The 16,154-nt window shown below is 40.9% G+C and overlaps 1 protein-coding gene across 1 annotated transcript in view; it reads left to right on the top strand.

Moving 5' to 3' along the window:
* The first annotated feature begins 9,867 nt into the window (after window positions 1–9,867).
* gypc (glycophorin C (Gerbich blood group)) overlaps window positions 9,868–16,154 on the top strand; it is a 31,709-nt gene continuing 25,422 nt past the window's right edge. Inside the window, exons 1-2 of the mRNA XM_079618595.1 lie at window positions 9,868–10,126; window positions 14,330–14,487. Coding sequence (XP_079474721.1) covers window positions 14,412–14,487 — 76 coding nt within the window. The 5' untranslated portion in view covers window positions 9,868–10,126; window positions 14,330–14,411. The remainder of the gene's footprint in view (window positions 10,127–14,329; window positions 14,488–16,154) is intronic.

Below are 16,154 nucleotides of genomic sequence, written 5' to 3' on the forward strand. Positions count from 1 at the left end.
CAGTGAGTTTGGTGATGTAGATTGATTTTCCAGATGCTATCAATGCTAGGAAACAGAGAAGCTGATAAGTGCAGGTGAAATCCTACTGGAGTCTTAAGTTAGTACCTCATTAAAGTCCTGGGTTGTTAACACTGATGAACCGACTCGCTCTGGTTGACTGCACACATCTCCTGAATCTCTATAGCCTACTCATTTCTGTCAGTAATTTGACGACTTGAGTCTCTCCTTGAGCAACCTGAAAAGTCTTTATGTTGTCATCAATGTATGTATATTATATTTCGTCTTCGTTGCTATTTATGATCAGCTTTTGATCATGGTATACACTCAAGCGCTCCCTCGGATGCAGTTTAAACAGCAGGAGATTGACTGTCCTTGATTGAAAACCATCAAACCAATGTCAAGAGAGGAAGTTTGTCGACACAACCAATTAAAATAGATTTTTTTTCTCTTTACTCAAGGTTGTTTGTTGTGGGGTGTTGTAGTGATTATAAACAAGTTGGGTTCTCTAAAGAGAAATTCCTATATTTTCTCTAAAGCAAATTCAAGTAGTTTAACACATTAAAAATGCTACATTTACTGAAATACTATTTTGGTTTCACTTTATTTTGATGGTCCCTTTGACACATTCTGTTGACTATAAGTAATGTGGCTCCTACTGAGTACATATCTACTCTCTAGAGTGTTATTAGAGTATTAGTAGACTGGTTAGGGTAAAAAAAATAAGTTGACACGTACTAGCAAAGTATGTCAGTAGAATGTCTGTTGGGGGACCAACACAATAAAGAGTTAGCAGATATTAAGCCGATTTAATTTTTATGTAATATTATTTTCACATACAAATTCAGCTGAAGACATCGGACCATTTACTACTATACCAAATACAAATTCAGGTCATTACCAACAAGTAATGTTACTATACCATTTAAAATAACACCATGTTGCACATAGAAGTGCCAGCATTATTTCTTTGCACAATTTCCCAACCATTGATTTCTGTCTGTGTGTGAGGAGACTGTAATGTTTTCACTGGCAGCCAATCAGAGGTCTGTCTAAACACTCTTGGCTTAGAGAATGAGAGATCTTGTTCCCTATAATTACTGTGAACACCCATAATGGAAGAGAATGACTGTTGCAAATGCTAAGAGACACCTGAGGATTTCTGGGGAGTTTTGTGGTGACTATATCGCTGAAAACGATACATATTTCTTTGAAACGCAAAGCTACCAGAACATGAACATGTAATTGAAGTCTGGAATGGTTATCCAAACAACCGATTGTTCTTGTTGGGAGTTTTCAGTATTTATTGATTTTGGGTGTTATTTAATGATATTGATCATATCATTAATGTTGGCTGATTTTACTTCTAATTAGCACAACAAACTTACTGAATCTATTAAATAATAGATTACACAATTAATGTGCAACACATTTACTACATTGTAAAATGAAAACAGACAGTGCTCTCATACAAATGTCATACAGCTTGAAGCAATATTTCAGACAAATATGAAAATTATGTCACCCTGACTGACTCTTATGTCCAATCATACAGTGCGCTCTGTTATGAGTCCAGTAAAACAAATCAAAGAGCTCAAAAACTTGTAGAAGGAAGCTGAAGGGCATTGTTGCCTCAGCAAATGTGCTTTTCCTCGTATTCTTTTTAACACTGTAGGTTATGTTTAGGATGGCAGATTCATGCACTGGAAGAACTTTTGATGCCACTCACTTGTAAAACGTTCAAGCAACACAATATAATTTTGCAGAAATGTTGCCAAAGACACGTTTTCTAATGGGCCCCAGTTGGTTGAATATCTCAGTTTGTGTTCCAAGCAAGAAAATGAATTCAGATTTTGGAATGACGTGATGGTGGCAAAATACTCTTAATAATCCCTTCTTTTTTTTAGGTGATACATCTTTAAAGGGGTATATTTATAGTTTGTGTCAGGAAGTCTCAGTTCTCTTAGTCAATCTAATTTATTCTTTGCTGTGCTAATTAACAGTTAATTAAGAAGCCTTTAAACAGACATGGCACTCCTCAAGAAAGCACTGTAAGCAGAAGAAATGTTGTCAGTTCATTGATGGATTTCAGGGATAGAAAGTGACAGCATCTGGTCCATGCAAAGCAGAAAATGAAAAACAGTTTGCACAGCATATGTGCTATCCAGCAGTCACAAGTCACCCCTCATTTTTTAGGGAGGAAAAAGACAGCAATTAAAATCCCAGTCTCCTCTGACATAACTGAGTTGAATTCATATAGCACAATATCACAGTCAATCGAAATTACACTGAGACTCTTGGGCAATCCTCAAGAAGTGAAATTAATTGAAAACAGAAATGCAATTAATTTGTTTATAAATATTTATACTGATCACACAGTTTTTTAGGATATTCATTGTATACTTAATTTCATAATGTTTAATTAAACATACTGCTTAGCATGTGATAGGTGTTGCAATTTGATGAATAATTAAAGCCCTTATTATGAATAGTCACACTGTGCTTAACTAGCTGAAATAATCGCATTTAAGATGAATTGCTTCATTCAAAGTATTGAAGATAGAGTCTGATGTACAGTATATGCCCAGAACATATCCTGCCCCGGAGCAGGAGCCTATACCATGTAGTCGGTTTAGGTGCCAGTATGTTTCAGTTTAGTTTGTACCGACTCTGGGTTTTAAGCACATGAAAGTGCATGGCCCGGCTTTTAGCTGTGTTCATCATCATAAATTATGCTCCACGGCTAACTTGCTCCGGGCCAGGTTATGTTCTGTGTAAGAGATGTCAAACCAAAATTGGACCAATCAGCTGTGAGCAAAGTGACACATGTCTGATGCAATAACGTCACTCCCCCAGTTTCTCTTGCTCCAAATTAAAGGTCACTATAAATGATTAATAGTAACAGATTTTTAAATAAGTGTCTGGCTATAGCGATCATAACATTATAATTATTTTATATTATTATTATACCCCTAATCCATTATGAGCAATTTTAGTTTAACAATCATCATTATTAAGCATTTAATTTAAATGAATATAAATATATTATTATTTAATATAAATAAGATTTGGAATCAATCGCTTATTGTCAACTTTATTTTCTTCTTGCTGTGTAAATGCATTTATGTGCTTTATATTCTTCAATCTCCAAATCCCTTAAAAAGAGAGAAATTAATCTCGCTGATTCTCTAGCAAGAAGCGAATTACAGTTTATCTGTGTTTCAAGGCATGTGATTGGCTGTTCACTACTGATGACACACTTTCATATGCACATGCTCCATGAACTCAGGATCAGAACCTGAGTTGACAGAGAAAGTTGATGATCATACCATTATTATAGAGATAATCAAAGATTTGAAATGACTGTGCAGGATAACACACCTGAGTTAACACATGCGAGTCTTTCATGTAGATCCAGTGACAGATGGCTGGTGCTACAGTGACTATCTGGTGAATTGTAGCTTATTTTTCTAGGTGTGAGATTGCAGTTGGCCGGTGTGAAGATGAGCAGGTGTGACTGGATGTTTTCATGAATTTATTCTAGTCCTTCATCCACAGCTTTTGCTTTTCCTGCATTCTTTAGCTGATACAATAAATAGGCTAACTGGACAACCCTATGCTCTAATATGTACAATAAGGTATTAACTACCCTTTAGAGGTAAATGCGGTACAAAGGTGTACATTTTGAAAGGGCATGGGCCCAGCATCAGTATTGAACATTACAATATATTTGTGTATACTACAAGAGGATTGTGGATATTATACTGTGTCACAAGCTGGGCTCGAACTCGGGTCTCAGGTGTGGAGAGTGAGTGTTCTACCACTTAGCCACAGAGGTGATAATGTTGGACCCAAACGAAACACTCAAGGCAAAACTCCAGGCAAAGTAGATTTATTAAAAAAAAAGGTACTTTGCAAGTCCAAAAAATCCAACAAAAGTTCTTCTCACAAAGAGGTATTAAAAACAGATAATCCAAAAATAAAAGGTAACAGGAGAGAAATAAAATAGCTCCACGAGGGGAGAAAAACACAATCAAATAACTCAGAATAGCTTACTTGGAATAGCTTAGGAGACTTGGAAGGACTCAAAATCACAGCAAGGAGACACATAGCCAGGACTCAAAAACCGAGTGAGGAACAAGGGGAAAAACACAGCTTAAATACTCTAGGGGAAACAAGACACAGGTGACCTGAATAACGCTAACAAGAAGAACTAAAGCAGAGGGGAACACAGGTGACCTCTAGAGGCCCGGAGACAAACAACAGGAGGCAGGATGCTGACAGGACCCCCTCCTCTAGGAACGGCTCCTGACGTTCCTACCAGAACACCCTGGCTTACGGGTGCGAAACTCTCGAATCAAACTTGGGTCCAGGATGTCCTTGGCTGGAACCCAGGAGCGCTCCTCTGGCCCGTAGCCCTCCCAGTCCACCAGATACTGCAGAGAGTTCTGGACCCTCCGGGAGTCCAGTATCCGGCGCACTGTGTAGGCTGGCTGGCCGTCAATGATCCTGGGAGGTGGAGGGGGTCTGCGTGGGGGGGCAAAAGGAGAAGACAAGACAGGTTTTAGTAACGAAACATGAAAAGTGGGGTTAATTCTGAGGGAGCGAGGGAGAAACAAACGATAAGAAACAGGGTTAACTTTCCTTGCTATGCGAAAAGGGCCAATGTATTTCTGGGAAAGCTTCTTGGACTCAACCCGGAGGGGCAGGTTCTTCGTGGCCAACCAAACTCTTTGACCAGCTCGGAAATTAGGGGCCATCCGGCGACGGCGATTAGCCTGGCTTTGGTATCTCTGGGAGGTCCGAAGGAGGGTACGTCTGGCCTTCTTCCATGTCCGCCTACAGCGTAGGACAAAGCGCTGGGCAGAGGGAACACCAACTTGCACCTCTTCCTCTGGAAATAATGGAGGGGTGTATCCAAACTGGCATTCGAAAGGGGACAATCCAGTGGCCGAGGACTGGAGGGTGTTGTGGGCATATTCAGCCCAAACGATATAGGAGGCCCAAGACATGGGATTACTGGCTGCCATACAGCGCAAGGTGGTTTCCAGATCCTGATTAATCCTTTCCGTCTGACCATTAGACTCAGGATGGAACCCAGACGATAGGCTGGCAGTGGCCCCAATAAGCCTGCAGAAGGCTCCCCAGAACCGGGACGAGAATTGGGGACCTCGATCGGAGACAATGTCCAGGGGAATCCCAAATATCCGGAAAACATGGTTCATGAGGAGCTCAGCAGTCTCCTTGGCTGAAGGCAGCTTGGGGAGGGGAATAAACCGAGCGGCCTTAGAGAACCGGTCTACAACCACTAGGATGACTGTGTTGCCCTGGGATGGAGGGAGTCCTGTGACAAAGTCCAGAGAAAGGTGTGACCACGGCCTGCGAGGAACAGGTAAGGGATGGAGCAATCCCTGGGGTCGCTGACGTGTAGACTTTCCCTGGTTGCACACAGGGCAGGCTTCAACATAGATCTGAACATCCTTCTTGATGGACGGCCACCAAAACCGCCGCTGGAGGAAGTCCAGTGTGCGAGCACTGCCTGGATGGCATGTCAAGGGCGACTCATGACCCCACTGCAAGACCCGGGCTCGAACAGAGAGAGGAACGTACAGGCGTCCGGTGGGACCACCGCCTGGGTCTGGCTCAAGGACAAGGGCCTCTCGTACCACTCTTTCTAGTTCCCACTGAAGAGGTGCGACGATCCTAGAACTCGGAATAATCGATGCCAAGGGCTTCTCTTGCATTTCTGGAGAGTAGGCTCGAGATAGGGCATCTGGCTTGACATTCTTGGTGCCAGGTCTGTAAGACAGGAGAAACTGGAATCGATTAAAAAACAGGGACCATCGTGCTTGCCGAGGGTTCAACCGCTTTGCCTGCTGGAGATATTCCAGGTTCTTGTGGTCTGTGAGAACCTGGAAAGGATGCTGAGCCCCCTCAAGCCAGTGGCGCCACTCTTCCAAGGCCAGTTTTACCGCAAGCAATTCTCGATCCCCCACGTGGTAGTTGCGCTCAGCGTCAGACAAGCGGCGAGACATGAAGGCACAAGGGTGTAATTTTCCATCCTCACTCCTCTGTGACAGGACGGCTCCCACCCCCACCTCAGAGGCGTCCACCTCAACCACGAAAGGTCTTTCTGGGTCAGGGATAACCAGGATCGGAGCAGAAGTGAAGCGGCGCTTGAGATCCTCAAAGGCTCCTGCTGCCTCTGGACCCCAGTGAATCTTGGTCCCTCCTCCCTTGGTAAGCGCCGTCAAGGGGGCTACCACAGAGCTGAAATTCTTAATGAACTTTCTATAAAAATTAGAAAAGCCAATGAAACGTTGAACCTCCTTGACTGTGGCAGGGGTGGGCCAGTTGTGGACTGCTTTGACCTTCTTGGGATCCATCTCCAGGTGGCCAGGAGTGACGATAAACCCGAGAAACTGAGTCTGGGAAACATGAAAATCACACTTCTCAGGCTTTACGTAGAGATGGTTGTCAAGGAGTCTCTGGAGAACCCTGCTAACATGCCCCTCATGCTCCTTCGGTGACCTTGAGAAGATGAGGATATCGTCCAGGTATACAAAGACAAATAGATTAAGCATGTCCCGGAGAACATCATTAATCAGGGCCTGGAATACTGCGGGGGCATTAGTGAGCCCGAACGGCATCACCAGATATTCATAGTGACCCGTGGGAGTGTTGAAGGCCGTCTTCCATTCGTCTCCTTGCCGGATCCGCACAAGATGGTAAGCATTGCGGAGATCCAGTTTAGTAAAAATGGAAGCCCCTTGAAGCAATTCAAAAGCAGTGGCCATGAGAGGAAGGGGATATCGATTCCGAACCGTGATCTTGTTGAGACCCCGGTAATCAATACAAGGCCTAAGACCCCCGTCTTTCTTTTCTACAAAAAAGAAGCCCGCCCCAGCTGGAGAAGTAGAGGCACGGATGATGCCGGCTGCCAGGGACTCCTTAATGTAGGTATCCATAGCTGAGTGTTCAGGGGAGGATAAGGAGAAGACCCGACCCCTAGGAGGGCAGGAACCAGGGAGTAGATTAATGGCACAGTCGTAAGTGCGGTGAGGTGGTAAGGAAGTAGCCCGGGACTTGCTGAACACTGCCTTGAACCGATGGTAAACACTGGGGACACGGGAGAGGTCGACCGACTCTTGAAACTCGGTACTAGGGGCTGAGGGACTCTGAAGCATGCAGGTGAGTTGACAAGTGGAACCCCAGCTTAGAATTGTTCCAGTAGGCCAGTCGATCTGGGGATTATGTCTGCACAGCCAAGGGTGACCCAGGATAATAGGATATTCTGGTGAGTCAATGAGATAGAAGGTCTCCTCCTGCTGGTGTTGAAAGATTGTAAGTCGCAGGGACTGAGTGGCCTCTGTAACTTTGCCTGGTTCCAGAGGTCTGCCATCCAAGGCAGTAACTGCCTGGGGTTGAGGAAGTAGTTGGGTAGGGATCTTAAGTTTCTTAGCCAAGGTTAGATCAAGGAAATCACCTGCGGAGCCAGAATCGATCATAGCCTGAACCTGTTGTTGGTGGCCCTCCCAGGACAGAGTGGCTGGAATAGCGAGGACAGCGTTAGTAGGAGGAGCTCTAATTTTCCCCATCACAGCCCTCCTATAGCCGGGCGGGGACAGGCGTTTCCCGAAAGCTCGGGGCAGGTGGAGCGGAAGTGGCCGGCAACCCCACAGTAGAGGCATCGACGCTCCCTCATGCGACTTTCCCTTTCATTGGGAGAAAGCCTGGAACGGCCTAACTGCATATCCTCTGGGGAATCCTGGAGTTGTTCAGGGGGCGGGGAAGCTCTGAACGAAGGAACACCAACTGGAGAAACAGAGCTGCTCAGAGGAACTTGGGAGTGGGAGACCTGGCGACGAGTTGCTCTCCGCTCTCTAAGACGATTGTCCAGGCAGATGGCCAATGCTATGAGGGTCTCAAGATCTGAAGCTGGTTCTCGGGTGGCCAACTCATCTTGAAGAGGCTCAGACAACCCTCCCTGAAAGCAGACCCTCAGTGCTTCATCATTCCATCCACTCCTAGCTGCTATGGTCCGAAATTCAATGGCAAAATCTGCCGTGCTGCGGGAACCCTGGCGGAGAGAGAGTAGACGCTTGGAAGCTTCCCGACCACTGACAGGATGATCAAACACCCGCTTGAATTCACTCACAAACTCCAAGTAGGAGTCACAACAGGCATTCTGGGATTGCCACACCGCAGAGGCCCAGGAGAGCGCTTTGTCCGAAAGAAGGGTAATAATGTAAGCAATCTTGGAACGCTCTGTGGGAAAACTTGAGGGTTGAAGCTCGAAGGTGAGGGAGCACTGGGTGAGGAAACCCTGGCAGGAACTTGGATCTCCAGCAAACGGCTTGGGAGGTGGTAGTCGGGGCTCTGTTACTGGAGAAATCCTTTCACCACTCGGGGGTGATTCAGAAGAAGGTGAAGGAACAGGGAGGCGTTCGAAGAGCTGGCGGATGGAACTCATCATATCAGCCAGGAGTTGAGAATGACTGGCCATCAGCTCTTCTTGTCGGCTGAGAACAGCTTCATGGCGCTGGAAAGATGCCTCATGTTGAGCGATCACCGCCAAAAGGTCCTTGGAAACAACTGTTTCTGGGTCCATTGGTGACTCGGTTTTTCTGTCACAAGCTGGGCTCGAACTCGGGTCTCAGGTGTGGAGAGTGAGTGTTCTACCACTTAGCCACAGAGGTGATAATGTTGGACCCAAACGAAACACTCAAGGCAAAACTCCAGGCAAAGTAGATTTATTAAAAAAAAAGGTACTTTGCAAGTCCAAAAAATCCAACAAAAGTTCTTCTCACAAAGAGGTATTAAAAACAGATAATCCAAAAATAAAAGGTAACAGGAGAGAAATAAAATAGCTCCACGAGGGGAGAAAAACACAATCAAATAACTCAGAATAGCTTACTTGGAATAGCTTAGGAGACTTGGAAGGACTCAAAATCACAGCAAGGAGACACATAGCCAGGACTCAAAAACCGAGTGAGGAACAAGGGGGAAAACACAGCTTAAATACTCTAGGGGAAACAAGACACAGGTGACCTGAATAACGCTAACAAGAAGAACTAAAGCAGAGGGGAACACAGGTGACCTCTAGAGGCCCGGAGACAAACAACAGGAGGCAGGATGCTGACATACTGAGGAAATAACAATAACAATTCCACACTAAAATAATATACTATTTATTATCAAATTATCTTAATATATGAGCTTTTCTCAGCAAATATTGATACAGCTGAATCATTTAATTAATTGGATTTTACATAGGCGAATTGTTATTGTTAGATTTTCCCACTTAATAATATTAATAATCACCAGACGCCGTAAGTCATCCTGTTTGTTTTTTCCTTACATTTTTAAAGAAGTTAATTATGAAACTATACAGTCAATTTTAATTTTATTGAAGGGGTAAGGGTTACGTTTTTTGCTATAATTACCATAGGTCTGTGTTTGATTGTATAATTTATTTTGTTTTACTACTATTTGTAAATGATACTTAAATCATACTTTAAATGATACTAAAGCAATATTTGAAAAATATTTCATACATAAAACATAAAATAAATGCACTTGAAAAGATTGCTTCAGGCAATGACATCCATTGTTTCTTCGCAGGAGGCATAATGTAGTAGGCGTAACTTGAGAGGGGGTGGTTTGTAGTACTGAGGGATGCAGACAAACCCTTCTCGAAAAATGCAAGATTTCACCATAAACTTAATCTGAACTCTTGTATAACTATTGCCTCTGTTTTCCCTCCTCACAGCCAACCCTTCCCTGAGCTCAGTCTGACAACAGCTGTGTGTTATTCCTGAGGAGGAGTCTGTTCGGTTGTGCCTTATTTTGGAGGAGGAGCCTGCCCAGCCATTGGTCGAACATAAGAAACCATTAGTAAAGCAGTATGTAAGAGTGGAGAGGACTGAAAGGGGAAGTTCACGTGCTATACATTTAAACCTAACGGGTCTAAAAAACGACCTCTGCTATGATTTATAATAGTATTCCCATCCTGTTAGAAAGTGAAAGAACAACTCAGCCTGAGTCGAGGAAGTGTTTCTGTTCCTAAAGGGTTTTCAAGCTTGCAGGCTGTGGAAGAACTTGTTGCAGAACTGTTAAGGAAACGTTGGTGAGTTGCTTTGTAGATTTAAATGTAAGATTTAATGTGTGGTAAGTTGTAAATTAAGTTGTGAAGTGTTAAATGAGTAAATACTTTTTTTTTAGATGGTGGCAAGTATACTGTCCAAAAGTTGTTCTACTGCCCAGCTTTTCTCCCATTGTCAGAATCACATGGTCACAGAAGTGTTCAATTTAAAACTGTGGCTTTCTTTCATATCTGGTCTTTCATGTCTGGTCCTTGAAAGGGTTGTGGTAGTTTAAAAGTGTTGAGTGACAGAGATGAAATGCCAGGTCAGCAAATAACCACAAACAGTTGTGAGGACATCTGCACTGCTAATTTAAGCTGCACACATTTCACTACTCCAAACACACAGAGAATAATATCTGTAAATGTTTTTTTCTTCTTCTTCAACATTTGACCCTTTGACAATCAACTCTTTGAATTATGTTTGTCTTAGGGTACTTCATACCAAAATGAAAATTAATTTATGAAACACAATAGAAGAAATCTTTGAAACCGACACCAAACCCCATTGACGTATTGCATGGGCAAAAAACATGTATCAACGTATCCTATTTTATGTTTCACAGAAGAAAAAAAAGTTGTACAGGGTTGAAACGACATGGGGATGAATGAGTGAATGATGACATGATTAGTCTTTTTTATTCTTTACTATATATAATTTTGTATAAAATGGCCCAATCTTTATTATTACCCAAAATCAAAACTTATATGTTAGCTTTTTCAAAGTTGCCACAAGTTGCCACAAAGATTCTGCACTGTGGTCATGTCAACCAATTTCATGAGTTGCCATTTGGGATGCTTTTAAATGGCCTTGACTTCATTCCTTGTTGGGAACTTGCTGGTTGCTTTTCCCTCACTATGCAGTCCAAATAAACTCAAATTTTGCAAAAACATTATGTAGACACTATATTTGTCTGAAAAATTAGGGGTTTTAGATCACGAGAATTTTTTTTTATTTGAATCTATCTATCAATATATATATATATATATATATATATATATATATATATTACAGTAGATACAAACATTGAAAAAAATAAGCAAAAACTGTAGATTTAAATTACTTTGCTACTCATGCAGGTGTAAATAGTAAAAGCCAGTTATGCTTTTACATAAAGCTTATTAATAACAGCTGACATTAACACAGCTATCTTTAAATAACAAAGAGGTAAAATGAGAACAAACTAAAAAAAAAGCTTTATTCTAGCACTGAGTCATGATGAGGAAAGGTAAAAAAAAAGTGATCTTACATTAGAGAGTGAAAGTGAGAACTTGTTTCCCATTATCATCTATAACATTTATGAGAGCTCTTAATTCAGCCGCAGGCATAAACATTGACACAACTTCATGGAGTAAAACAAAGTTATCAATTATAGCATTGTCAAGTCCATCTTTTAAAACAGCTAAAAGGTCTAGCATTCTTATCCTGCAAATATTACAAACTAAAAACGATGTCAGTGATAAGAATATCAGTGTACGATACATTTGATATCCAAATAGAAGTCAATTGCTTGATTTCAGGAAGGAAGCACTGGGTGTGGACACTGTGTGGAGAGAGAAGGAAATACTGTGTGAATTTCTTTTGTTTCACTGTGGGCGATAAGGTCCAGAGTCTTTAAAGGCCTTTTCCTTTGTTTATTAACAGCCAGAAGGGTCAACAAATGATAAAGAAGAGCCATAGAGTTTAATCGAATGTGCCACAAAGCACTACAATGTTTACAACATATCAGACCTACAGTTGACAGAACCTCTGTCTAAAGTACCTTAACATTTACTGTATGTTGGGCTGACAGCTGGGTATCAGCAATTTGGGGTCTGTTTTCGAAAGAAGTCTCCTATGCTCACCATGGCTGCATTCATTTATTCCTGTGATTCCAAAGCTGAATTTTCAGCAGCCATTATTTCAGTCTTCTGTCAAGTCAAGTCACTTTTATTTAAAAAGCGCTTTATACAATACAGGTTGTTTCAAAGCAGCTTCACAGTAACACAGGAAAATAACAGAATCAATGATGCCCTGTCAAATGATCCTTCAGAAATCGTTCCGGTATTATGAATTGGTGTTCAAGAAACGTTTATTATTATTAATGTTAAAAACAGTGCTGCTCTGATATTTTTGTGGACACTTGTAAAAAAAAAAACTGGATTCTATGATGAATAAAAAGTCTGGTTGCACTTTATTTTAAGGTGTCATTGTTACAATGTAATTATACATTTACTGAGTAATATTAATTAACAACATGTACTTACTATAGGGTTAGGATAGGATTAAGCCTTGTTTATACTTTCGCCTGGCTCCGCAGCGCGAGTCTCCGCAGACAGCGCGCGCACCTCTCCAAACGGTCGAGGCGTTTATACTTGACGCGCTCGCCGTTGTACTATTCTTTGAAACGACAGGGGGCGACTCGAGTAATTGCCTTCTAAAACATCAGGAATCAGTGAGAAGAAGAAAGATAAGCACGTGACAATGTTTATTTTAGTATACCACCACCAATACAAAAATAATCGTGTAAAACCCAGTAAACCCTGAGATTATTACGTGTGCCATTAGAACAAAATATTTGTAGGCTAGCCTATATGGGAATACATGTATGTATACAACTAAATTAATGATCTCTTAAAAAAATTCTAATTTCGCTAAACATTTAATTAACTTTCGTGTACATTTGTATTAAACATGGACCTTTATGTTAATTAAAAAGGCTTTTTATGCTATTGTATGCTCATTTTTTAAATGTAAGCAACTAATTTAGACGCGCAAACTGGGTGCTGGTGTGATGAGAGGGTCGTGCTCGGCCAGATTCGGCTCAAAGTCGTTCATCTTCGGATGCGGAGCCGCGCGCGCTGTTACAAAATCTGCCGTGCACACCGCCAGGCGAAATGGGCCTTTGCGCACCCAACGCGCGCGACCGCCCACACCGCAATGACGTCATTTTTGCCGCGCGCACCTTCGCGCTCGTGCGGACGCGTCGAGTATAAACAAAGCTTTAGGATTTGGTTGAGGGTTAGTTGCATGTAATTATGCATAATTTACTGTTATTACTAATGGTACGTACATGTAACATATGTAACAAGGACACTGTAAAATAAAGTGTTACCAAAAATTCAAAAGAACAGCATTTTTTTTAAACAAAAAACTTTTGTAATATTATAAATGTTTTTACTGTCAATTTAATGCTTCTTTGCTGAATAAAAAAGTATTATTTTTTACTTTTAAATCTTACTGACTCCATACCTTTTCAGCGTTATAATGGGCAATGTTATATGCATTGAGACTACAATGGCACCAGGATCAAGTTGCCAGGACCTAATTTATAGTGTAGAGCGAGCGCACTCACTTAAAACTCATACGCGTTAGAGAAGTGGACTGCACATCTGACAGCTGTGTGTGGGGACTCAATCAGCAAAATGAAAGGTTCCTGCATCCACTTAAAATTAAGCACAGATTAACAGATTATTGTGGGTTAGTTGTGGCCTAATGGTTAGAGAGTCGGACATGTAACCCGAAGGTTGTGGCATTGAGAATCAATGTCTACTCCTATTGTCTGCACTAACTTGGAGGATTACGTGCAAAGGATAAATTCTGAGTATGGTGCCATGCTTGTCTGTCACGTCATTATTGATTTACAATGATGTAAAATAATAGTAATTTTTTAATTTTTTCTCTTTGAATTCTTTTTAATATGCTCCACTGACCTGGTCAAAAGCCAGGAAATGATCATTCAAGCTTTAACCTTCTGTTGCTTTTTTACAGAAATGTGAAGGAAATTCATAACATAGATTCATAAAATCCACACAAGCCTCAGATCGACATGCCATCTTGTTGCCAATGGGTCAGATTATCTTTATGTGGTCTAATAGCAAAAACCTGGGGGTCAGGTTTTGTTTACATTATGGCAACATTTGACCTGAAATCGCCTTCATTGTGGGTAATCCCACAATAGGACAACTTAATAATCATGCAAAATAATGTCTTAATGAAAACGTAAATATGCAGTGTGGCTTATGTAAATAATGGTTAACATTAGAAAACCAAGTGCAAATATGATTCACTATAGGGATTTGAATGATGTAATCTGTTATGTGTGCTTTATCTCAGACCAGAAAGCAGAAACTCTCCTGCTATTTCCTCACTGTTTCCCTGAGAGCACACTGGAGTGAAGCAATTGCCCTCTCTCTCTCTTTCTACAGACATCTCATCATCCCTGGGAACACTCTCCCACAGCTGTCCCCCTCAATCTCACTGCCAAATATTCCTTCACATGCGTCTGTAATGGCCAACTCCACAGCACAAGCACTTATCGCAACCTCTGCTGAAAGCAACTTTGACACATCACCCATACCTGTTCGTAAGTATTCTGTAGTTTTGTGCACTATACTGAATGAGTGTCAGCACGATCTGTGACAACAGAGTGCAGCGTTATCAAGTGGGTGTGTTTGGATGTGGACTAGTGGCATTTAGAACGGCAAACTGCTCTGAATTTCACACACCATGTGGAACTGAAATTAGGTCTTGTGGTTTGTGTGTAGGCAATGAAATGTGTGGTGTACAAATGTGTGTGTATGTAGTCATATTTTTGTATGTAAGGTACGATATATGACCGTAGTATGTGTGTGTGCGTGTGTGAGTGAGTGTTCAATAGTTTTGGATTGGTAAGATTTTTCAAATATTTTTTTAAAGAAGTCTCTTATGCTCATGAGGCTGCATTTATTTGATCAAAATGCAGTAAATATCGTAATATTGTGAAATATTATTACAATTTAAAAAATCTGTTTTCCAATATTATATATTTTAAAATGTGATTTATTTCTGTGATGGTAAAGCTGAATTTTCAGCATCGTTATTCCAGTGTTCAGTCACATGATCCTACAGAAATTTCTTATATGCTTATTTTCTTTTTAAGAAACATTTATAATTATACTTGTTAAAAAACAGTTGTGTTACTTAAAACTTTTGTGGTAAATGTGATACATTTATTCAGGATTCCTTTCTGAATAGAACATTCCAAAGGAAACATTTTCTGCAATAGAAATCATTGTCATGACTGCCAATTTTGTTCAATTTGATATGTCCTTGCTAAACATGTATTAGTTTCTTTCAAAAGAAATCTTACAGACCCCAAACTTTTGAATGGTGTATTAATAAAGACTACATATTTGGTGTATTTCTGCCCATCTTACAATATCAGAATATAAATAGTATGTGCTGTATCACAAGAAAGTAATGTGGAGCAACTGAAACATCAAACCAATTTGTTGACTTATGGTTGCTCCCATAACTGCTTCCAGCAACTGGCATACCAGATAACTGTTTGACAGTGGGTGATGGTGGTGCCATAGCTCTAAATGTGAGATATGGAATATGTTTACTAGATCAGAAACAACCAGCTGTGAAAACATAGCCGACAGCATAACAAGCACATGAGAGTCAAAATACAGCAAGGCACTTGATAATCAACAGAAATCAGTATTAGTACACTTTGGGGATAATTCACCATGAATGAATTGTGCCAGCTGATAGTGTCCCTTATTTACACATGCTGTTTACTATTGTTTTAGCACCTGAGGGAATTATGCAAATCAGGAAATGTTGAAAACACACCCAAAAAAAAACATAGTGCTAAGTACCGTTTGCTTAGTGAAATTTCCAATCTTGCAGGCCAGTTCTGAGAAGTGGGGCTTGCAGCAGACTAATATTATGACCTGGCATGCTTTTTGAATGAGGTGCAATCTATAATGAGGCTAATTACATAAAAAGGCATGTTATTGACCAGTAATATTTGATGCTGCAATGAAATTAGGTCAAAGAGGAATTGAAAAAGACATCATATATCATGATCCATATGAATAATGTTCAAAACAGGGTTAGACAAAATTTAATAGCCTCCCTTTTAGTTAATTTAATTTTAACTACATTGTCCACACCCATAGGAGTTTGAAGTTTAAAATAATATATATATAATGTTGAGTAAATGTGCCTGTTTCTAGTATTTCAATATTGTTAGAAAGATCAAAA

This window comes from Phoxinus phoxinus (assembly GCF_949152265.1).
Source record: "Phoxinus phoxinus genome assembly, chromosome: 7".
NCBI lineage: Eukaryota > Metazoa > Chordata > Actinopteri > Cypriniformes > Leuciscidae > Phoxinus > Phoxinus phoxinus.